Below are 25,554 nucleotides of genomic sequence, written 5' to 3' on the forward strand. Positions count from 1 at the left end.
ATTGCATAAAAGGGTTTTGTCAGTCTTAAGTTCTTGTTTATCAATGAGCCTATCAGCAGCATTGTAGGTAAGCTGGCCGGACTGTTTTAGTGTTTTTCCATTTCATTTCTTCTAGTGTTAAGTCAGCAGTGTATCATCGGACGGATGGTGTGACACAGTAGGAGACAAAACCCTTCAGAGGAACGGTGACATCAAGCGCATTTGTAACTTAGTTATTGAAAGGATCTACATAAAGGTCATCTTCATGGAAGCCGGGCATGTGCCTTCCAAAAGAGTAGTTAATTTGCAAATGTGCAGTTTGGACCACGGATTATATGAACCTTTGGAAAGAATATTAGCCTTGATTTTTTCCACACTTCCGTTACTTGATGATTACTTTGTGGTCGATCCAAGTTAGTTCTACTAGTGAAAGTATATCAACTAAATTACAACTGGCATAGATGTGGTCCAGTGTATGGCTGGCCGAGTGAGTAGGTCTTTGTACTTAATGGGCCAACGACTGAACAGATATTTGGCATCTCAGTGGTAGCATTGTCCAATACACTAGCAAAATCTAGATTGAAATTCCTGAGCAGAATGAGGTTGTTTGGTCTCCAGGTAAGCCTGGGGTATAAAGTCCTATACAGAAAGGTGAAATTCATCACAGGGAGCCTGTACATAAGTAAGCTTTCAATAGAGTGCTGGGAATTCAAACTGATGGTAATCAACAGATATTCAGTGTCAGAAAGTGTGTTGATAGACCACAGGTAAAATGAAAAATCTTGTTTATAAATGTCCAAAAGGCCTCCTTGAGGATGAGTTGCTTGGTTTGACAATTTAGAATGGTAACCAGGAGGGATGGCCTGCGCAAGGTCTGGGGCAGGATCCACCTTAAGCTAAGTTTCCGTAAGGAATACAATGTCTAGGGCAAAATTCACAAGATGGCCTGTCTCTTGAACGGCGTATTTTACCATGTAGTGGACATTAAGAAGAACACAGTTTTCCTGCTGGCAGCATATGCGAGCGAATAAGAGGTTTCCAGAGCAATGTGAGCCGAGGGTACAGAATGGGCTGTGAAGTTAGGTTTTAAAAAGTTGATACAGTTAGGTAATGACTTTAGGCAAACTGGCTCAATGCTACTAAGGGAAGTTAGTATAAAATCTCTATGTACCTTCTGATGCAGATAGACTATAATTTAGACAACATCCTGGGCCTGGGTGTGAATGGCTTAGATGGGCTTGCCTTTGGCATATCAGTGGGGCATCCTCTCTGCAGCCGTCCCACAATAGGGTGGGACACAATGCACATCACAGACCTGAGAAACACAGGAGCCTACACTCATCGAAATGGTGCCTCCATGTGGCACAGGTGAAAGAATGGGAAATGGCTCAATGAAGCTTAGCTCTGTCTGCAAAAGAGGACTGGAGTGCGAGAAAAAGGATGAAAAGAAAACAGTTACATTGGTTAGGAAATAGCAGGGGCACAGGAGACTCTCACACAAATAATGAAGGAATAGCTAAAATATAAAAGCATTCAGCAAACTATTCTTACAAGCCCCCTTCTATCATATAGTACAAAATACTGTAAGTACTAAAGGGTCTCATTCTGTTCAGCATTGGACAACATTAACTCAAATCCCAAGGTTACTTTCAGCATAACAAGCATTCTCCACCCCAGTCTAAATTGCCCTACGGGCCTTGCTGTTTTGTAATTTAGGTAATAGACCACAAATGATGAGAAGAATGGTGCCTGGCACTCTTCTAATCTTGTCCCATGAAGGATTTCTCATAGGTTTAATAGTAATATGTTAAGCTTTCTCATTGTAAATATTATGCATAAATCACTAAAAGAATGGCATATCAATTAGGACACAGTGGTTGACATTGCTGTATCATTAACCAATCTCAGTTCATGTTGTGTCCCACGTAGACATTGCAGTGTGTCTACCACTTGTGTGGTTTCTGGATTCCAGTTATTTTTAAGCCTCTTAACCTTAGCCTTTATCTGTACTATATAGGCTGTCGTACAGTACTGAATGTCATAAAACTCATCAAATCTGTAAAGAAGTGTCTTCAAGGAGACAACTTTCTCATCCATATTTGCATATGTATTCTTCACTCTTGGCAAACTAATGCTAGAACTTCTATCTTACCTTTCAGAGTAGTCATACTCCTTTTGCATGTAGAGTCCTTTCACTCCTTTCATTGTGACATCATGAGGATTGATGTGCTTTCCCTAAGTCCTTTCACTTTACATTTCTTCCTCAAGTAGAGGAATAGTCAACAAAGAATTTGAATTCTCTTCTCACACCTTTGCTAGGTATCAATTTTCCATGCCAATCAGACTAGCAACGTATTTTATTTAAGGTCCAGGATTTGCTTTTAAGGATGGAGAAAGTGTTCTGCATTTCCGTATAAATTGTGATTATGGAAAAGAAGATTACTCACAATTTGCAGTACTAAGAATTGGAAAGTTAAGTTTGTATACACCTTTTTCTGCCCTATATCAAATCTCATTCAGAGAACAGACACATCAGGATCGTCCATGCCCCAGACCTGCGTTGCTTTCATCCATGCTGGGACTGTGAATAAGAGGGACAGCTACACGGCCCTCCTTCAGCAGCAACCACACTTTCCATGGGTTTTGTTTCCCTCTGTTGCTGCAGTGCCTCCTGCCAGCATGTGCACTGTCCCCAAAGCTACTGCTGCACCTTGACATTAATCAAAGGAGGCAATGTCATGTGCCACCTTGCCGCCCCTAACTGATAACCTATCCGGGATCTGGGTCTTGAAGCATTCTTTTAACTCCTGCCTTCCAGAATTCCTACTCAGTAGCCAAGGAATGGAGTTTTCCCAGGAGCACATCACAGGCCCTACCTTTGTGCTAAATGAGAGAATTCTCCTCGTGAAGCATGTTTTGAATCATAGAAAACTTAGGGCCTTATTACAATACCCTACAAATCCTCAGTCTGGCATAAATAAGAAATAAGGGGTTTATGCCTGAATCAGAATCGCAACCTCTTGGTAATTAATAAACCTGTGGAAATTTGCCAGCCCCATTTTCACCCCCTTAAAACATGACAGAATATGTGTAGGCAGATATACACACTCCAATTTTACACAGCTCGTAATATATGAAAACATGAGGTATTAACATTATCCCCAAGTCTGAATAGTGAAAATTGGAGTGACGTAGTAATACCGCACGTGGCACATACTGCCCTCTCATTGATATTTACTGGTGGCAGTATCACAGTGTGAAATAATGGCCATTTTGTAATAAGACATTTTTGTTTTAGACAGTGCTGTATCAAAGTTGCTCCTCGGGATCTTGTACAAGTATAGTAGAATCAGGCATGGGTGTTGATGGTAATCACCTTAATTCTAGGAAGTAAGAATTGATTTTAATCAAGTGACTTTGCATTTTAAGTGATGTGTTTTGTCATTAAATCATATTTTCTGTTTTCAGGATAACGTGATATTTGAGAGACTCTCCAAAGACTCTCAGTACATGGCTCCAACCCTAAGCCATCTTGAACAATTTGCCACTGAAGGTACGTCAATTCTTGACCTTGAAGTATTTGCCAAAATGTGTGTTTTTAGTAAAATAAAACCATTATAAATTGTTCAGTTTTGCCTTATATCTTAAAATGAAAAAGATGTACTGCAACCTGTGACTTCATGCAAAGCACATCTGATCAACTAATAATGTGTAGGATAGTTTGGGATTAAGCATCTTTTTATTAAAAACAAGTTGTGAGTAGTGTCATTGTGTGCTGCCGGCCAAAAGAAGAGCCATTCATGATGAACAGCAGTTGAAAACTCAGGCAAAGCAAGTGCTGAGCAAGAGGTAAGTATTTGCCATAACGATTTGTACAATCATGAAGCAATTAATGTAAAGGACATCTTCTAAAACCAATCATATTTTAAGTAAGATCTCAGCAATAATATGTATAGCTAATATAACTATACTAGATACAGGAAACTATTGAAAATACTTTGCAGAAGAAGGACGTTGTTAACACCACAGTCTGCAAATATCCTCCTAAAACCATGCACAGGATGAGATGATAGATTCTAATAAAACATTAAACACATTAGGACACTCAGCCTAAACTTAGCAACACCACCACTGAACTAAACAAGTTTTACCAGCTGCACCGAGACATGGATCAGCACACTCCAGTTACTGGTTCTATAGCCACATGTAACGGATAGGGGGGTGCTGTACCCGCACAGTAATAATAAAGCTAAGGAAGCTGAAACGTGCAAACCTAAAGCATAATGCCCTAAGTATGGCTGTTCTCAAAACATGGGGAAGGCAGGGCATAGCACTGAAAGGTTTGTAGCAGCAAAGGTGTATCAATCAACACAAACATACGCAGTGCACCCCACTCACCTGATGTACTAAAACAGTGGTTCACAAACGTATGACTCCTGAGGACCCCCACTGAATCACTACTGGAAGCCAGGGACCCCCAAGCGGTTTGTACGATTTAAATTTCAAACATTAAAACAGTAATTCACAAAAAATACACAAACAAGTACACACCAAACAAACATTAAAGTTACTAAAGATATAGTTATTTTATATTGAAAAGATATGCAAAAATCAAAAAATGCAATGGGAAGGTTGGCGCTGCATCTCGGCGACTAACTTTGCAATGTTTAGTTTTATGCAGGAAAGCTGAATCCTCAGGTTAGACTCTACATTTCCCAAGCAATTTCTGTTTCATATTTTATTTAGGTCCCTAAGATCTGAGGAACATTTTCATATAAATTTGTGGTGGGGAAAAGAAGTAAAACCATAAGGGACTCTCATTTCTCCATATCCTCTCTGACACATGCAATTCATTTGTTTTATAGCAGCTCTGATACCAGTATATGGGTCAGAGCCCTTTACAGGGGGCTACAAGGTGTAGGATTCACATGTCATCCACAGTGGTTGGCACTTTCTAAGAGTGCTTGGTCTGGAGAAGCACAACTTCAGAATTCAAAACATAGCACAGTGGTTAGCATTGACTTAAATAATAAGATTGTACTTCTATGCAAGCAAACCTTTTTTAGCAGCACAAGGAAAGTGAAAGACTGGGAAAAACATAACTTCTAGTTTGTGCCATGCAGCTCTTTGATGGCAGTTCATAGTTCACTCTGCTAAATTACGATTGTAATTTATAAACTGCACAGTAACAAAATAATCTCTGTGACAAAAGCAGTAACCCACTGTGATATGCACATAAAATACTGTTCTTTGCATGATACAAGTTCTTTGTAGCAGGCACATTAACCCTCTGCAATACCTTAGATAAGTTAAAACTGCCACTAGACAAAACTCCCATCTCTCTTCAGCAGGTACATAAATCACCAGAGTAATTTTGATGCGTTAATCTTTTCCCAAAATCTGCTGGATGTACAAGGAACTTTGCTGTTCTTTTAAAACTGCTGCACAAAGAAAGTAATAAATATAAAGACACATGTGTGTTTGTGTCGGAGGCCCCAGCTGGAGAAGTGCCTTCCAGTGGACTAGGCCTGCGGACCAACTGGGAATGTGTCATGGACCACTGGTGGGCCGCGAACCACAGGTTGGAAACCGCTGTGGTAAAATGTAGTAAGCAGATCAGCTAAAGGGAAGTCCAGTATAGTCAGGTAAAAGATAAACCCACCCGCGAAGGGAATCGGATCATACACAAACAAATGAGTACAAGCACTGCACCTAGCTGAGAGGGAATTCCGAAAATGAGCTGTGTATGGCAGTATCCCAAATTGGCAAAATTCTAAGCCAAAGTTATAAAAAAAATAGTATTTGAGGCCGAGTTCATCATGGTCAATAGGGATGGGAAGGAAGTGTACCTGTCAACAGAGAGTTTAAAGGGCCCCCACCCCCACCCCTTTCGTCACTTGTAGACCAGTTCTGGTCCCCATTCGCTGGATGCATGCAGTGAGCATGACATGTTGGTGTTTTTGGGACTTTCAGTTTTCATTAAGTTGGTGCTTCGGTATTCAGGTTCAGAACCTGCTGCTTGTCAAAGTTGTTGAAAACCATTATGTTTTCACTGTCTCCTATCTATCCCATGGTGTAGGAGAATCCTCAAGTGAGAAGCTAGTTTCACTACGAGGATATCTGCAAACATCTCACTTTTACAATATGGATACAATTGTGTTCCAAAAGCAACATTGGATTTGTTGCACCTTTGCCCCATCCCTGGTACTATGATGCCAGGAAACTTGCACTCATAACAGCATTAACACGAAGGAGCGTTGAAACAAATATTCTCGCACTTTATTGCCATGTGATTTTGGAAGTGTGAATGTGAAAAAAATCTACTTCTCCTATGTTCCGTAGAATCGCAGAGCTATAGGGATTTTCACAGTTAGTGGTAGGAAGACAACTGACCTATCCCCAAACATAAATAATGCTCATATTTCAGACACTTGTTTTCCAGTTTTTCGAAAATCTTGCTCACATTCATGAAGGTGGTCTGGCAATCAATCAAGTATCTGAATGCAGGTTCAATCAATCAATTCTATTATTTTCAGATTTCTGAGAAATAATATAAAATCAATTACAAATATATTCAAAAATATTATAAACGTCCCATCAGTAGCATATTAAATCACGGTTTAGAATTCAATTCTGTTCAGTTCAGCACAACTCCATCCACATTATTCCTCCTTTTAAATACTTCAAAAGAGTACTTGAAACTGGTATTTTCCAATCACTGTAACGGGTATCCGCCGGTAAACCTTCTCCACACCCCTTGACATACCCTAATTTAGCTGGCCAGCTCCATCCTGACCTCAACAGTGGGGTTGATCCCCAGTGTTTGGTATACTGATGTGACTATGGTGCTTAATTTGTAATAAACAAATACATGAATGGAGAGTCACAAAATATTTTCCTTTGGAGCCCACCACTGGCGCTGCTGAATGCTAGGGTATAAAATACCAAGGCTGATTAGTCTTGATTCTGGCTGAAGCCCTTTCCTCCCCCACAATACAGTTAATGTCTCTTTAGCTCACTCTTGTAACTTATTTTCATAATGCTTCTTCCTTATTTTATAAATGGTTTCTATGTTTCGTTTCCTTCTTTCTCCTTTTCTTTTTTTTCATGCTCAGGGTCCAAGTCAGATGATGAAAAATATGTCCAGGTCCTGAAAAGCGACTGCCAGTGCCCATCACCTATAAGCTCCTGCACAAATTAAGTTCTGTGTGAATATATCTTACACACAAGACTTTCAAATGCCTAGTCCGTCCCTGGTGTTCTGGAGTTAGCGCTAATCCATCCCCTGCTATATATTTTTTTCTTAATTCAAGTGTCCTGGGTAGGTTTTTTCTGTAACTCATGTATTTGCCCATTCGTTAGGTATTTTTTTTGTAGTTTTCCTACCCCTACATGCTTTCTTTAACCACGACTCAGAGACACAACGGCTGGGACAGAATGTACTCGGTGAGGCATCAGTCACCCCTGGGCCTTGTTCGTACTTTACAAAACTGAAAAAACAAGTCAATTGAGAGTTCCTAAATCAGATTTTGTAATGTTATCTCTGTTAAACCTAAATTTCCCAATTAGCATATGTGACAGTATTTTTCCACTACACTCTAATAATGCACCGCAAGGCCATTAGCAGACACAAAGAGACGTAGTGCATCAAAAGTATTGCAGCAAGGGCCTAATTAAGATTTCATTCCCTTTCTATCTACTAAAAAAGTGCATCGAAACATAACAAGCATTGGCAAAGTCAATAGGTAACACCTTTACAATGTGACTGCTGCACTATTGGCTTTGCCAAAGACCTAAAACATTTCAAAATATTGAAGGAAGAGCAAACGTATATCTTATAGCAAAGCAAAACAATACATTAAATTCCTTGTTTTAACCTTTATAAATGGCATGGTTTGTTTTTCAAATACCTTTCAGTTAAGGAAAACTGAACAGAATGAAAAAAGAATAATGAAGTGCCAGAATGTATGGAAATGCTTGCCAAAACCTAATTTACTTTTCACAAGATTCAGTCTCTGCAGGAGCCCAGAGAGCAGATTTATGGGCCTTCAGGAGGTGTGTGGTGCTAAGTAGACATTCTGTCTCAGACACCAGCCGCGTGAGTGCAGCGGAATGCCCTTCACCCAGCACCATAATGACCTTTGTGTGCCAAAGCTTGTGTCTTCCGTCAATATGTGAAATGCAAGATATAAAGCAATACCAACTCTTACACTCTGCTCTTCAGTCATACCCCAGCAAAAACCCTATTGCTGTGCTTTACAGACAAGCTGGAAGGGGTGAGGAGCAACATAACACGTGGGAGGGTTATTTGAGGTGTGGAAGCAGCATTCAAGGAAGAAAGCTAGAAAACATATGCATTTGAGTGTTGAATGGAAAGTAAAGTAGTTTCCTAAATGAGAGTTGCATAAGGATACAAATCATCTGATAGAACGGATCATAAGGAAGTTATGCTCCAGGGGAGGGACACACACAAAAGGGTAAACCATCAAATAAGAAGCAAGAAAATGAGTGACAGTATTGCCAACCACTGCAGGCAGTGGATGGGCTGTAATCCCACTGTAAATTCACAATAGACATTTTGCAACCAAACAGCTGTTTGGTAGGCGAGACCTAAAATCTTTAATACACAATAGCAGGCTTTGAAGAGTTCATGTTTCTCGTATGAATTATGAAAATCAGGCCATCAGTGAACCGTTGACATCTGAGTGGATAAAGTTCGGACTGGTGTATAATGCGAAATACTTTTTTCAGTACTTTAATTTCAGTGATCTAATTTCATCTTGTAGGAAGTTGGCTCTGTATGCACTATTTCAAAGTAAGGAATAGTATGCACAGAGTCCAAGGGTTCCCCTTAGAGGTAAGATAGTGGCAAAAAGAGATAATACTAATGCTCTATTTTGTGGTAGTGTGGTCGAGCAGTAGGCTTATCAAAGGAGTAGTGTTAAGCATTTGTTGTACATACACACAGGCAATAAATGAGGAACACACACTCCGAGACAAATCCAGCCAATAGGTTTTGTTATAGAAAAATATATTTTCTTAGTTTATTTTAAGAACCACAGGTTCAAATTCTACATGTAATATCTCATTTGAAAGGTATTGCAGGTAAGTACTTTAGAAACTTTGAATCATTACATTAGCATGTATACTTTTTACATAAAACACAATAAGCTATTTTAAAAGTGGACACAGTGCAATTTTCACAGTTCCTGGGGGAGGTAAAGTATTGTTAGGTTTCACAGGTAAGTAAGTCACTTACAGGTATTAGTTCTTGGTCCACGGTAGCCCACCATTGGGGGTTCAGAGCAACTCCAAAGTTACCACACCAGCAGCTCAGGGCCGGTCAGGTGCAGAGGTCAAAGAGGTGCCCAAAACACATAGGCTTCAATGGAGAGAAGGGGGTGCCCCGGTTCCGGTCTGCCAGCAGGTAAGTACCCGCGTCTTCGGAGGGCAGACCAGGGGGGTTTTGTAGGGCACTGGGGGGGACACAAGTCAGCACAAAAAGTACACCCTCAGCAGCGCGGGGGCAGCCGGGTGCAGTGTGCAAACAAGCGTCGGGTTTTCAATGTAAATCAATGAGACCAAGGGATCTCTTCAGCGTTGCAGGCAGGCAAGGGGGGGGCTCCTCGGGGTAGCCACCACCTGGACAAGGGAGAGGGCCTCCTGGGGGTCACTCCTGCACAGGAGTTCCGTTCCTTTAGGTGCTGGGGGCTGCGGGTGCAGGGTCTTTTCCAGCCGTCGGGAAATGGAGTTCAGGCAGTCGCGGTCAGGGGGAGCCTCGGGACTCCCTCTGCAGGCGTCGCTGTGGGGGCTCAGGGGGGACAACTTTGGTTACTCACGGACTCGGAGTCGCCGGAGGATCCTCCCTGAGGTGTTGGTTCTCCACCAGTCGAGTCAGGGTCGCCGGGTGCAGTGTTGCAAGTCTCACGCTTCTTGCGGGGAGTTGCAGGGGTCTTTAAATCTGCTCCTTGAAACAAAGTTGCAGTTCTTTTGGAGCAGTGCCACTGTCCTCGGGAGTTTCTTGTCTTTCTTGAAGCAGGGCAGTCCTCAGAGGATTCAGAGGTCGCTGGTCCCTTGGAAAGCGTCGCTGGAGCAGGTTTCTTTGGAAGGCAGGAGACAGGCCGGTAGGACTGGGGCCAAAGCAGTTGGTGTCTTCTTTTCTTCTTCAGCAGGGGTTTTTCAGCTCAGCAGTCCTTTTCTTCAGGTAGTTTCAGGAATCTAAAGTTTTAGGTTCAGGGAAGCCCTTAAATACTAAATTTAAGGGTGTGTTTAGGTCTGGGGGGTTAGTAGCCAATGGCTACTAGCCCTGAGGGTGGGTACACCCTCTTTGTGCCTCAATCCTATTGGGGCATCCTCCATCTGCAAGATGGAGGATTTCTAAAAGTTAGAGTCACTTCAGCTCAGGACACCTTAGGGGCTGTCCTGACTGGCCAGTGACTCCTCCTTGTTATTCTCATTATTTTCTCCGGCCTTGCCGCCAAAAGTGGGGGCCGTGGCCGGAGGGGGCGGGCAACTCCACTAGCTGGAGTGTCCTGCGGTGCTGGCACAAAGGGGTGAGCCTTTGAGGCTCACCGCCAGGTGTGACAGCTCCTGCCTGGGGGAGGTGTTAGCATCTCCACCCAGTGCAGGCTTTGTTACTGGCCTCAGAGTGACAAAGGCACTCTCCCCATGGGGTCAGCAACATGTCTCGGTTGTGGCAGGCTGCTGGAACCAGTCAGCCTACACTGAACAATTGGGTAAAATACAGGGGGCATCTCTAAGATGCCCTCTGTGTGCATTTTTTTAATAAATCCAACACTGGCATCAGTGTGGGTTTATTATTCTGAGAAGTTTGATACTAAACTTCCCAGTGTTCAGTGTAGCCATTATGGAGCTGTGGAGTTCGTTTTTGACAGACTCCCAGACCATATATTCTTATGGCTACCCTGCACTTACGTCTAAGGTTTTGCTTAGACACTGTAGGGGCATAGTGCTCATGCACCTATGCCCTCACCTGTGGTATATTGCACCCTGCCTTAGGGCTGTAAGGCCTGATGGAGGGGTGACTTACCTATGCCACAGGCAGTGTGAGGTTGGCATGGCACCCTGAGGGGAGTGCCATGTCGACTTAGTCATTTTCTCCCCACCAGCACACACAAGCTGGCAAGCAGTGTGTCTGTGTTGAGTGAGGGGTCCCTAGGGTGGCATAAGACATGCTGCAGCCCTTAGAGACCTTCCCTGGCATCAGGGCCCTTGGTACCAGGGGTACCAGTTACAAGGGACTTACCTAGGTGCCAGGGTTGTGCCAATTGTGGAAACAATGGTACATTTTAGGTGAAAGAACACTGGTGCTGGGGCCTGGTTAGCAGGGTCCCAGCACACTTCTCAGTCAAGTCAGCATCAATACCAGGCAAAAAGTGGGGGGTAACTGCAACAGGGAGCCATTTCTTTACACATCTGAAGTAGGGGTGAAGAGCTCTGGCGATACTAGATAAGTGGCTTCATCCCAAGTACAAACTATTGTTTAGTTTTTCAAAAATAATTTTTAGGTATGTCCCCATTATTCCTACTATTTTGACTGACTCGATGTACGACAAAGAAACACAGCTTATATGAAAAATATTGTTATTTTTTAATCTAAAATCCTTAGTGTGAAATGCACTGTGCTCAAGATCAAGCAGAGCCGGGCTGAGCTATGTGCACTTCAGGACCGTTCTGAAAAGAGGACTGTTTCGGCTTGTGATCTATGCGCATTGGGAGTACAACAGATTAATATCAGAATGGGATCCTCCTAATTGGACTCCAACTTTGTGTCCCCTTGAAGTCTGCAAAATAAAGACTTAACACATTTACAGAGCTTTGGATGAACTGAGACAGTAATGTACAGTGCTCTGTTAATAATCTTTTTTTTCTTAAATAAAAAAATAAATAAATCTTTCCAACGGAAGGCATTGATTCTAATAATGCAAAGCTTCTTTTGGGTCCATAACAGAAGAACTTGGATTTCAGGAGCTAATAATTTTTAACTTTTAAAAATTCTATCAGTCTACCCACATTGCCTTTATATCTCTTACTCTTTTCACCTGCGAGCTGCATGCAGATAGAAGGTATGAAAATGAGACCTTTACCACTATTACGAAAGTGATGATATCGATGTAAATATTAATGTATTCAAATCCCTTTTCAAGCAGATCAAATCATGGTAATGTTTGTGATTGTGAAACTTACATGAATGCCTTTTACAGAATAAACTCGCTGCTATCACAGCTTTGGTTAACTCTTTCAAAACAACACAGGTTTCATAATTTGATGCAATTATTGGTTCGGACCAATAGAAAATCACTGCCAGGTTAACATTATCATCTCTATCTTCCAGCACCAAATGCAAAATAATTTACATTTATGTCTTTACGAAGACAAACTGATTTTTGATTGCACCTTTGAAAAAATCTTCACAAAGGCTCAGCTTTTGGTAGGGAAAACTCCTCAACAATTAAGATGTTTTACGATTAATTAGCGCATTATTTCATTGTCTACACATATATTTAACTCACTTATGTGAGTTGGCTTGTTAATTAGTTTAGTTTAGTTTATAAGATTTGTAAAGCGCATGGCGACCTGAAGGCAACCCAGTGCTAAAAGCAGCAACGCACAAATAGGAGGGGGGATCAATGCTAATTACAGAATAAAAAAGTTTTGAGCTTTTTCCTAAAGAGGTGCTCGGAGGATTCATTACGGAGCTCCAAAGGAAGGGTATTCCAAAGGTGGGAGGCCTTAGCTTTTTTTGATTGAATGAATAACAGCATAAGGAATATTTTTATAGAAAAAGTTGATGAAGAAAATGGAGTTGGGAGTGACACTAATATCTTTTTTGTCTTTTTATGCGTAAATGAAACTTACTAGATGAATGAATAGGAAAAGCTTTTTTTGTGTTGCTAATAACTTTGCCGACGTCTGACGAATCTCCATTAAATTTCCCAAAAAGGTGATACTTTTTGACTAATTTGTGCTTGGCAAGTTTCAGGGTGATCTGTCAAGCAGGGGCTAAAAAAAACACTAAGTCGCCAGGCATTAGCCATAGACTTCTTTAAGACGGACTACAGCAAAAAGTGCTGAACGGAATTACACCAAATTCAACAGAAAGATAGATCTTGGTCCACGGATTGTGCTGTTTGTGTAAATCTGTTCAATTTTGAGAAATGAAGGTTCAAAAATAATTGTATTTTTTGGCATTTGGTTCTCTGATACTTTCGTGGTAGCACCTGTTCCGATTGGCCCAGGGAGCTTTATTTCCCTTGGGCCATCATACTCCAGCGGGAGTCAGAATCCTGCATAAGCGAAAACTCTAATTGACTGCCAGCGACATGAGAAAGATGTTGCTGGCAGCCCCTACAGGACTCAGAGACTTGAACCCTCTCCAGAAGTTCTAAAATAAAATATATATATATATATATATATATATATATATATATATATATGGGGGCAGGATAGGGATACCATGACCCATTAGACCCCGCGGGGGGACCCAGAAGGGTCCCCTCAGGCTAAAAAAAAAAGGAAAAAAATGGCAAAAAATGTTGGGAAAAAACCAAGATCGCAGCCGAGTCTCATTTATTTATTATGCATTTCATATTATGCATATATTATGGGTATCATGCAGTGTGGCCACCTACCCAAGCTTCAAGAGGCCCTGGGGAGCCCACCCCCAGGGCCAACAACAATTGTTATGGGCAGGAAGGCATGCGCACCCTCTCCCTGAGCCATTAGAGGCACCTAGAAGCCCATCCCGGGCCAAACAAATGATTTGTGGGGAGGGAGGACATGCGACCTTCCCCTCTCTGAGCTGTCAGAGTCATGGGTAACCCATCTCATTGGGCCAAATATACTTTGTAAGGAGAGGGGGGCAACGCAGGCCAGGTCCTCGTGCCTCAAGAGACCCCGGTGAGCTTACCCCTGGAGCTAACATTAATTTTTATGGGGTGGGGGCCACACACACACCCATTCCCTGAGCCTCAAGAAGCCCCAGGTAGCCCACATCTGGGACCACAATTTAGAAAAATGGGAAAGTGGGGCCATGGGGCCCCTCTCCCCATACCCCTAAAGGCCCTGGAGAGCCCATTCCCGGGGCCACCTTACAAGCTATGTCCCAGGGGATGAGGTCCCTGGGGGACAATCGGCCTAAGGAGAGGGGGGCACTATGCTTCCCTCCTCCTCAAAATGTTGCCGGGCAGTGGGGGATGGTTCTTGGGGCAGAAATAGGCTTGAGGCCATGTGTGCCCCCTCTGAATCAAAATAAAACTGGTCCTTAGGGCTAAAATAGAAATGGGCTGCGGCCCGAGGAAGGGGGGCCATGCGCCCCCCCCTCCCTAAAAATAATGCTGGGTCCCGGGGCAGGGGAACCCCAGGGCCAAAATCACCCCGGGAAAGGGAGGCCACAAATGCTCCCTCCCCCTCAAAATGTTGCCTGGTCGCGCGTGCCCCCCATCCCCCTGAAAATATTACCAGGCCCCAGGGTATGGGGGTCCTTTGGGGCCAAAATAGGCCCAAGGATGGGCCCTCCTCAAAATAACACAGAGTCCTTCGGGAATAGGGTTCCTAGGGCCAAAATAAGCTAGAGAGGGGACCGCATGCCCCCCCCCGGAAAATGCTGCCATGCCCTGAGGGATGGAGAGCCACACGCATGCACCTCCCACTAAAAATGCTACTGGGCCCTGGGGGATGGGGTCCCCAGGGTCAGTCAGTCAGTCAAATAACTTTATTCGGCAATTGCCATAAAAGTACAAACCAAGACACATTTCCCAATCTATAAATAGTAAAATAAAACTTTAAAACCATTACTGGAAGCACCAGATGAACATCCAATCTGAAACCCCTTAACATACATAGATAAATATACTAGACATGATTAAAAATCACAAAGTCAGAAAAGTACAAATGTTAGCGTTAAAAAGATATACTATACGTACATAAAATATTTAAAAAGGAGTAGGCCTTTTCCTAATACGTAAAGAAGCTGTGACAAAGTCTAATACATGGTGACAAATTTGGATATTAGGCAATCTCTGAAGGTATAGCAGGGCTTCCTTATAATGAATAGGTCTAAAAAGACGTAACGTGGGTAAAATAAAGGCCCCTCTAGGTGCAGCATATAAAGGGCAAAAAAGAAAAAAATGCAAAGTGCTCTGGGTTGATTTGGAGTCACAGGGACAAAGTGGTAAATCCTTTTTCCAGAAACATGGTTCAGGGAAAGCTACCTTAAAATGAATTAGATTAAGTCTAAAAAGTGTTAAAAAGGAAATTATTCTAAAACTTGAAAACCAAGACAAATAGGGTTCAAGGCATGGAACAGTCACAATCCGAGAATAAGAATCGAAAGATTTCAATTTCAGGGAACTATAAAATCTCAGCTCTGATATGTGCTTGGAATAAGTAGACTTCAAAACAGACCTAGAGTTTGTGGTTAACAGATGGGGATCATCAAACATATATCTAAGCCCTAGGTTCTCAAAGGAGTTTTGCAGAAACATAAGCCAGGGAATCCTATTTGAGTATTCCAATTGAAGACAATCAGAGATACAGTCTTGGACCAAACTTGCCATAGGGTTTGACCAACATTTGATCCACAGCAGTAGGGGAGCCATAAAGACCCTGTCCTCCAAAAAGCACTGACCCAGTTCTTCATGGCAGATTATGTTTGCGGTGCATTTTGGAACCAACAATAATCTGCGCAGGAATTTATTTTCTACACTCTGAAGAGACGGTATTTTATTATAGCCCCAGACGCCTGCCCCATAAAGGACTGATGCAGTGCATTTGGAATTATAAAGAGTTTTCAACTGAGCAGGGGGTCTGTGACCTAGTTTATTTGAAAAGCGAAAAATTGCTTCATTGTTCCTTATCAACTGTTGGAGCTTAAAATTAATGTGTGTCTTCCAGGACAAAGAAGAACTCATGTACATGCCTAGATAACAAAATTCTTTGACCTTATTAAGAGTGTGCCCTCCCATAGAAAATAGTTTAGACTTTGTATTGCGTGGGCCACAAGTCATAACAAAAGTCTTGGGGTAATTTACTTTCAGATCCAGATTCAGCATAAAATCGTAAAATACATCCAGTAGTCCCTGTAAACCGTTTGCAGTACGGGCAATTAAAACTGCATCGTCAGCGTATAATAAAACTGGAAGGTGTCTCTGACCCATCTTCGGTATGTCCTTTGCATGTTTTAAAAGTGAATCATAGAGCCCATTTATATAAATCAGAAAGAGAAAAGGGGCTAAGATACATCCCTGCCTTACGCCCCTAGTTGACGGGATGGGGGAGGTTCTCTGCCCATGTGAGCCGACCTGAACAGAAATTGTTAGGTCTGTGTGTAGGCGTTTAATAAGCTCCAATAGAGGCGGATCACAGCCTAAGGCTTCCAAAATTTGCCATAACTTTGACCTATTAACCATATCAAAGGCACTGGTTAGATCAATGAAAGCCATGTGAATAGACTCTTTTCAGGGTCAAAATCCACCCAAGGATGGGGGCCATGTGCTCCCTCCTCCCCTTCAAAATAACCCCAGGCCCTAGGCAATGGGGTCCCTGGGGCCCAGATCAGCCCAGGGTGGGGGGGCATGTAACCCCTCCCCTAAAAATAATGCCAGGCCTCAGGGATGGGATCTCCAGGGCCAAAATCGGCCCGGTAGGGAGGTCCTGTACGCCCTCCTCCCCTTTATTTAAAAGAGTGACCCTGGGGGATCGGGTCCCCAGGGCCTAACAAGGCTCGGGGAGGGGGGCATGCAGCCCCCTCCCCTTTATTTAAATAAGTAGTCCCAGGGGATGGGCCCCTTGGGGCCAATAACGGCTGGGGGGGTGTTGTTTGAGATGTCATTAGTGATATCATAAATGATGTAATAGAATATCTCATGAGTGAGGTCATATGTGAGGTCATAAGCAGCGCATGGCAGGACTGCAATTTAGTGCTGCTAACTTTTTCTTGTGAATTTCTGTGTTTTATTTTTAGACCAAAATGTTAATGGTATCATTGGCAAATTAACCTACCTATAACATTACCTTAACCTTTGTTTTTTTGAGTGAATCACACAAAACCATAGAAATTGAGCAGTTATAGTTATACTTACAGCTGTGTATATGCTAAGAAACTATAACTCGTGGCCTAACGTTACTTGACAGCACAAGTTATAGTTTCTTCAGGTAAGTATAGCTATAAGTAAAACTGTAACTACTGAATTTCTATGTTTTGTGTGCGTAAAATGTCAGTTTATAATTTCCCTGTAACCATTGTTTTTTTCAGTGAACTTACCTCTGCCACCTGCACCCAACCCCATGCTGTCCATGGCCTTTGGTTGTGCGTGGCATGGTGTGTGAGTTTCTTTTTTTTCCGTTTAGCTTTGGATCTGCTGGTCCATTACAGATTTACAGTGAGTGTCGCACTGTGTGCAGTGGTGGATCCACGGATCGGGCAAAAAGAAAAAAAATGGGCAATGTTGTGTCCATCAGAGACCCCTCCATGTGTCCTGTGGGGTCAGGATACCTCTATCCTGAACCCTTCCGTGTGTTTGTATTTGTTTTCTCATCTGGGGCCCAGTCAAGAAACAAATTGGTGGCTGCAACTTCCTGTCTAATTAGGTCCTTGCTTTTTGCCGAGATCCGTGAAAGAGCTGAATCTCAAGATATCTATATTTTTTGCTTTTGGTAACTCCTAAACCACTGAACTTATTTACACCAATTTTCAAAAAGGGCTTCATTCAGCAGTTTGTGATGTAGTCATGCCAAACAATTACAAAATCCCTGTAGGCTTTGCATGGAAAAAAACATTTGGGACCCCCTTTTTCTCGGTCCTTGCTTGACGAATCACCCCAAAACTTTCCAGACAGCAGCTGAAATAACTGATACCCTAGTTTGAATTTATTTTGAAGATTTGTCAAACGGACCCAAAGTTATTAGCAGAACAAAAACACTTAATCAATGGGAAAAGTTTGTCCTAACTATAACTACCTTGTGCTATCGCCAGTAGGTAGGTAGTTATAGTTAGGACCTATTTTCTAAAAAAAAAAGTCTGTTTTTTGCTTGCCTATAATTTGGCGCCGCTTGATGCATCTTCAGAAATTTTCCAGAAGAAATTGACAGTCATGTGAGCTGCTGTCTGGAACATTTTGGTGTGATCCATCAAGCAGGGGCCGAGGTAAAGGGGGGGTGAAATTTAGAGCGTTTCCAGTGTTAATTCCCATAGGAAAAATTGAACAGCAATAGTACAAAAGCCACTGAATGGAATTACACCAAATTTGGCAGAATGGTAGCTTTTGGTCCAGAAAGAGCCCTTTTTGTTGTTTGGTGTAAATCCATTCATTAGTTTTTGAGAAATTTAAGGAAATCCAAATCTGTATATATAGGGATGCGAAGGATTTGCAACCCCTCCCGATCTCGTTCAGAGATCTGATTTTTTGACCACACTTCAAACCAGGAAGTGTTGTCAGCCATATTGGGACTCGGCTTCAGTCCAGACGAAGAAACAAATTTGAAAAAAATGAAAAGGGGCTGGGCTAGGGACACCCTGGCCCCTTAACTCTGGTCCTGGGGGTCCTAAGGGGACCCCCAGGGCTAAAAAGCATTTTTTAAAGTTTTTTACTGCAATTTCTCGATGGGGGTGTGAATCCTCGGTAAAAACAAAAACAAAAAAAAAGAAGCGCGGTCTCCCTCTTGTTTTTATGTAAGGTCCCGGGTGGGCCTGGCATTCTTTTTAATAGGGGGTTTCCTAGCCCCCCTACAGCCCGGGGACCACCATCTCCGCTGGGCGAATAAGGAAATATGATCGGGGGTCGTGCCCTAAGGTAACTATAACTCACACCCTCGCCATGCAGTGCTAATTAACCCACAAATTATGGCACTCATGACATCTTTGATAACATCATTGATATATCAATGTAATATTTGCAGTAAAATAAATGTTTGATGGAAAACCTTGTGTGGCTGGGGCGCGAGTTATAGTTATTTGAGGTAACTCTAATTATAACTGGTGACTTTCTATGGTTTTGTACGTTTAAAATGTTAGCCTAACTGTATTATAACCTCTCTGTAAATCAATATAGATATATAAAACATTTGGGGGGTTATTACAACTTTGGAGGAGGTGTTAATCTGTCCCAAAAGTGACGATAAAGTGACGGATATACCACCAGCCGTATTACGAGTTCCATAGGATATAATGGACTCGTAATACGGCTGGTGGTATATCCGTCAATTTACCGTCACTTTTGGGATGGATTAACACCTCCTCCAAAGTTGTAATAACCCCCTTAGTTTGATGGTTTCCAATTTTTAGCAATTTACTGACCTAAGAGTATGAGTGAGTTTGCCTTCAAGCTATTGAAACTTGAGACGTGCAGAGCATATCAGATGTCATGAGCGAGTGTTAGCTCCCTGAACCATCTTTTCTACTAAATGAATATCTGTATATAGGCACAGAGACATTCATACCCATTTGGGCTGCTAGTTTTGTAGTTTGCTGACCTTACAATGGGCTTCACAAAGCTGTAATTACTGTTTAAAAAGCTGACATTTGAAAAATATGTTGTATTACACTTAAATGTTGATAGTAGTGTACTTGCCACTTGATTATTTTCCAGTTATGAAATAATAATAGAGCCTGTTTGCTTTCTAAAAGTTGTGGAATCAATACGTTAACAAATGTTGATTTTTGCTCTTTGAATTATGCTTTGTCATAGGTTTAAGGACACTTTGCATAGCATACACAGATCTGTCAGAAGCTTCTTATGAAGAATGGTTGAAACTGTACCACGAAGCAAGCACTGTTCTCAAAGACAGGAATGAAAGACTGGAGGAATGCTATGAGACCATTGAAAAGGTAACAGTGGGCTCTCTACGTGGGTAGTTTACCCAGGTCACAGTAGACCTTTACTTTTCAGCCCTTCCATAGTTGTATTTGAGTTATATTTCATCTTTTTCACATAATATTAATTTGTAGATCATCATAGTTTCACTATGCTCACTATGTTTTGCATTGTATATATTATGTATTAGTTGTAGTGGTCACACAATTCCAGGGACCCATATTCTTCGTGCAGCAGAAATACATAATTAACAGTAATATTACATATACAGAGAAGTAATATAATAATACAACAAGAATGAAGTTCAAGTTATGTACATCTTATAGATAAAGAGATGCAGCAGGGGTGGTTGCACTCTTGGCGGAAGTAAACGGAGCTGCAGATATGTTGCTTTTGAGGGATTGACATCAGAAGGCATCTAGCTTCCAATCCCAGTAGCTTAAGCAGATGCCCACCAATGATTCCCAAAATCTAGTACTACTTGTTCCAGACAATTTGACTAGTAAAAGGACAATGCGTCAGTCTCTTGTTTTCCGCTCACAAATATTGTGATTAAAACCCCCATCTATGTGACTTACTGATTGAAAAACTCTGCTGTTTTTCTTCACAGAATAAATATGGCTCCTCCAGCCGCAACAGTCAAGAAATTACTTATCAGTTGTAATTGCGTGAATTTTCTTTTACAAACTTCAAGCCTTGTAATTTATTTTTCATTTACAAAGTGCTAATGACAACAGTGTTATTATTTTCAATCAACAACAAAAACAGGTGGAGACTGTAAGGAAATGCCTCCTTGGCATGGTTGCCCCCTGACTTTTTGCCTTTGCTGATGCTATGTTTACAATTGAAAGTGTGCTGAGGCCTGCTAACCAGGCCCCAGCACCAGTGTTCTTTCCCTAACCTGTACTTTTGTATCCACAATTGGCAGACCCTGGCATCCAGATAAGTCCCTTGTAACTGGTACTTCTAGTACCAAGGGCCCTGATGCCAAGGAAGGTCTCTAAGGGCTGCAGCATGTCTTATGCCACCCTGGAGACCTCTCACTCAGCACAGGCACCCTGCTTGCCAGCTTGTGTGTGCTAGTGAGGACAAAACGAGTAAGTCGACATGGCACTCCCCTCAGGGTGCCATGCCAGCCTCTCACTGCCTATGCAGTATAGGTAAGACACCCCTCTAGCAGGCCTTACAGCCCTAAGGCAGGGTGCACTATACCATAGGTGAGGGTACCAGTGCATGAGCATGGTACCCCTACAGTGTCTAAACAAAACCTTAGACATTGTAAGTGCAGGGTAGCCATAAGAGTATATGGTCTGGGAGTTTGTCAAACACGAACTCCACAGCACCATAATGGCTACACTGAAAACTGGGAAGTTTGGTATCAAACTTCTCAGCACAATAAATGCACACTGATGCCAGTGTACATTTTATTGTAAAATACACCACAGAGGGCACCTTAGAGGTGCCCCCTGAAACTTAACCGACTATCTGTGTAGGCTGACTAGTTTTAGCAGCCTGCCACAAACCGAGACATGTTGCTGGCCCCATGGGGAGAGTGCCTTTGTCACTCTGAGGCCAGTAACAAAGCCTGCACTGGGTGGAGATGCTAACACCTCCCCCAGGCAGGAATTGTCACACCTGGCGGTGAGCCTCAAAGGCTCACCTCCTTTGTGCCAACCCAGCAGGACACTCCAGCTAGTGGAGTTGCCCGCCCCCTCCGGCCAGGCCCCACTTTTGGCGGCAAGGCCGGAGAAGATAATGAGAAAAACAAGGAGGAGTCACTGACCAGTCAGGACAGCCCCTAAGGTGTCCTGAGCTGAAGTGACTCTAACTTTTTAGAAATCCTCCATCTTGCAGATGGAGGATTCCCCCAATAGGGTTAGGATTGTGACCCCCTCCCCTTGGGAGGAGGCACAAAGAGGGTGTACCCACCCTCAGGGCTAGTAGCCATTGGCTACTAACCCCCCAGACCTGAACACGCCCTTAAATTTAGTATTTAAGGGCTACCCTGAACCCTAGAAAATTAGATTCCTGCAACTACAAGAAGAAGGACTGCCCAGCTGAAAACCCCTGCAGCGGAAGACCAGAAGACGACAACTGCCTTGGCTCCAGAAACTCACCGGCCTGTCTCCTGCCTTCCAAAGATCCTGCTCCAGCGACGCCTTCCAAAGGGACCAGCGACCTCGACATCCTCTGAGGACTGCCCCTGCTTCGAAAAGACAAGAAACTCCCGAGGACAGCGGACCTGCTCCAAGAAAAGCTGCAACTTTGTTTCCAGCAGCTTTAAAGAACCCTGCAAGCTCCCCGCAAGAAGCGTGAGACTTGCAACACTGCACCCGGCGACCCCGACTCGGCTGGTGGCGATCCAACACCTCATGAGGGACCCCAGGACTACTCTGATACTGTGAGTACCAAAACCTGTCCCCCCTGAGCCCCCACAGCGCCGCCTGCAGAGGGAATCCCGAGGCTTCCCCTGGCCGCGACTCTTTGAACCTAAAGTCCCGACGCCTGGGAGAGACCCTGCACCCGCAGCCCCCAGGACCTGAAGGACCGGACTTTCACTGGAGAAGTGACCCCCAGGAGTCCCTCTCCCTTGCCCAAGTGGAGGTTTCCCCGAGGAACCCCCCCCTTGCCTGCCTGCAGCGCTGAAGAGATCCCGAGATCTCTCATAGACTAACATTGCGAACCCGACGCTTGTTTCTACACTGCACCCGGCCGCCCCCGCGCCGCTGAGGGTGAAATTTCTGTGTGGACTTGTGTCCCCCCCGGTGCCCTACAAAACCCCCCCCTGGTCTGCCCTCCGAAGACGCGGGTACTTACCTGCAAGCAGACCGGAACCGGGGCACCCCCTTCTCTCCATTCTAGCCTATGTGTTTTGGGCACCACTTTGAACTCTGCACCTGACCGGCCCTGAGCTGCTGGTGTGGTGACTTTGGGGTTGCTCTGAACCCCCAACGGTGGGCTACCTTGGACCAAGAACTAAGCCCTGTAAGTGTCTTACTTACCTGGTTAACCTAACAAATACTTACCTCCCCTAGGAACTGTGAAAATTGCACTGTGTCCACTTTTAAAACAGCTATTTGTGAATAACTTGAAAAGTATACATGCAATTTTGATGATTTGAAGTTCCTAAAGTACTTACCTGCAATACCTTTCGAATGAGATATTACATGTAGAATTTGAACCTGTGGTTCTTAAAATAAACTAAGAAAATATATTTTTCTATACAAAAACCTATTGGCTGGATTTGTCTCTGAGTGTGTGTACCTCATTTATTGTCTATGTGTATGTACAACAAATGCTTAACACTACTCCTTGGATAAGCCTACTGCTCGACCACACTACCACAAAATAGAGCATTAGTATTATCTCTTTTTGCCACTATCTTACCTCTAAGGGGAACCCTTGGACTCTGTGCATGCTATTCCTTACTTTGAAATAGCACATACAGAGCCAACTTCCTACAGAGACCACCCGAAATTACCAGCATTAGCCACCTGAAAATAGAACACAAGCTGTATTCTGTATGTCTCTTGATGTCTACTGTGGAAGACTTTTGTGAATGAATGTAAAAACTACACCCATGTCAATACACTGATATAGTTGTGTGCATCACCAAGCGTATGAGCATTTGACTACAAGGAAACTGAAAGTGCAACTTCCTCTATCTCTGTGTCATCAAGCCTAAATAGAAACACTTTCACAACTCAGAGTAAGTGGCCAGGACATTCTAGCGAGTAATGAGTGATTGACAAGAACAATTAAATCAACACAAACTGATATTCAGATCTGAATGTGATTTGGATCAAACTCAATCTTATTCATCCTTAAGAGACTGACTTTCATTCATACACACAATTATAATCCACAAACTGTTTAAAGCACCCCCAAACCGTTGTTGCACCACATCACCAACTAAAAACAGAAATCATTCATCTATCAGCAAAAAGGAGGTACTTTATATGTGGTCTACCTACACCACCAGCCCAAAGCTGTCGACCTCTTGCATAGATACCAGTCTTCGTTTGATCTCTAAAACGTGTAAGAAATTATCAGTGATGACAATGATTATTTAATGATATGTAAAAGGTAACCCGTAGGTGAAGCATAGAGATTATTTACAATGACATTGTGAGCAGGTTTAGGACTAGTAAAATGTTAAATTCTCCACTCAGTCCCTTCACAGAATGAGGCAGTGACCTATTTAATTAAAAAGGTTACAGCGCACATTAAGAACAAATGCAACTTATTTAAAACAGGCTTCCTACATGAAAATACCATGATTTGCAACACAACCAACTTGTATGCTCTACGAAGTTTATGATGGGGTCCAAATATATTTTCAGGAATCTGACATCAGGATATGGTGTGTACCCTTTGCACTCGACTAGTGTTATACTTTTAGACTCATTTGCAAAAGGTAAGGCAACCAGAACTGAGTTCTGCCTGTGGAGTTTGCTGTATCCTTCTGATGGAACTGATGAACCCTGTCTTCCTCTGGATATCAACATTAAAGGTTTCAGGGTAGTCAACCTTTTGCAACCAGGCACATAATCCATTGGTAACACTGTTTCCCCGGAAAAAGCATGGGTCAGTGTTACAGCTAATACATTCTGATAGAGTTGATGCTTGCGGGATAGGTACATGTAGGTCATCTGTACACTCTTTTAGCATCCAGTGAGCCAGAGAATGGTTCAGTGATTCATTTGCTTTTGAGATGGCACTAACATTTCTTTGTGCAACCCTACGTTTTGCATGCCTGAGTGAAAGACTTAATACCACTAACAAGTTAACTGGATTGCAACCTTCTACTGAAGCCTGTTCCCAAAGAGGGAATATTTTCTGTGGATATACTTATATACAGAGAGAACACAAAGGCAGCTGTGAGAGGCTGTACCATATATCAGCATTGGATGGTGTAGATTTCCTTTGAATGCTTTGGAGAACACAAATATTCTTGTATCCGCTGTTGACTCAGATGTGTTTTATTTTGTGCACCTGAATCACTGAAGTATTGCAATAGAACCAATATTTATTTTTTTACATTTATTGAATACACATTCATCCAGATTTATTGGCACTATAATGAGAATCTAAAATGACTGCAATATGGCAAACTGTGTAGTTTGAATTATCACATTTTGAGATATTTCAGAAGGCCACTTTACAATCAGGAGGTAGACATAGGGATACATCTTTATAATTTAATACAATAAAGTTCCTAAAACTAAGCAAAAATATAAATAGAAATTATTGGATCATTAGCAAAGTTCCTATGTAAATAACAAATCTCTGAACATGTCATATTTACAAATGGTGGTTCTGTACTATATTCTGAATATTTACAGCTCATGTGGGAGTCAAATACAGAGTCCAGTATAGTATCTGTGTCACATAAAGTTGTACATAGACTTCCTGTGTCTCATTAAACATATCTCCTTTGCCTTTGAGCATGTAATTGACCATTCCCATAGTGGCCAAGTTTATTCATTTCAGCTATCCCTTCTTTTATTTTGGTAGTTTATGTGGACTTCCAATTTTTAGGATATCTTTTTCCCTGCTGGTACAGCTTTCTTATTCCATCTTTCAGCTCTTTAGATGGTTTGCTTTTCATTTTCTAGTTGAGTAAAGATGATCAAAATTAGCTTTAACCAATGTCTTATTTCGCAACTAGCTGAATGGTTGGCACTATTTCATTCCATACTCCATTATCTACTGGGTATGTTGTTGGTAGATGGCCAGAAAC

At 42.5% G+C, this 25,554-nt stretch overlaps 1 protein-coding gene across 1 annotated transcript in view; it reads left to right on the plus strand.

Moving 5' to 3' along the window:
* Positions 1 to 25,554, plus strand: part of ATP8A2 (ATPase phospholipid transporting 8A2) — a 1,954,943-nt gene that overhangs the window by 685,861 nt on the left and 1,243,528 nt on the right. Inside the window, exons 21-22 of the mRNA XM_069202231.1 lie at positions 3,448 to 3,532; positions 19,686 to 19,825. Coding sequence (XP_069058332.1) covers positions 3,448 to 3,532; positions 19,686 to 19,825 — 225 coding nt within the window. The remainder of the gene's footprint in view (positions 1 to 3,447; positions 3,533 to 19,685; positions 19,826 to 25,554) is intronic.

Source organism: Pleurodeles waltl, chromosome 8 (assembly GCF_031143425.1).
Source record: "Pleurodeles waltl isolate 20211129_DDA chromosome 8, aPleWal1.hap1.20221129, whole genome shotgun sequence".
Classification (NCBI taxonomy): domain Eukaryota; kingdom Metazoa; phylum Chordata; class Amphibia; order Caudata; family Salamandridae; genus Pleurodeles; species Pleurodeles waltl.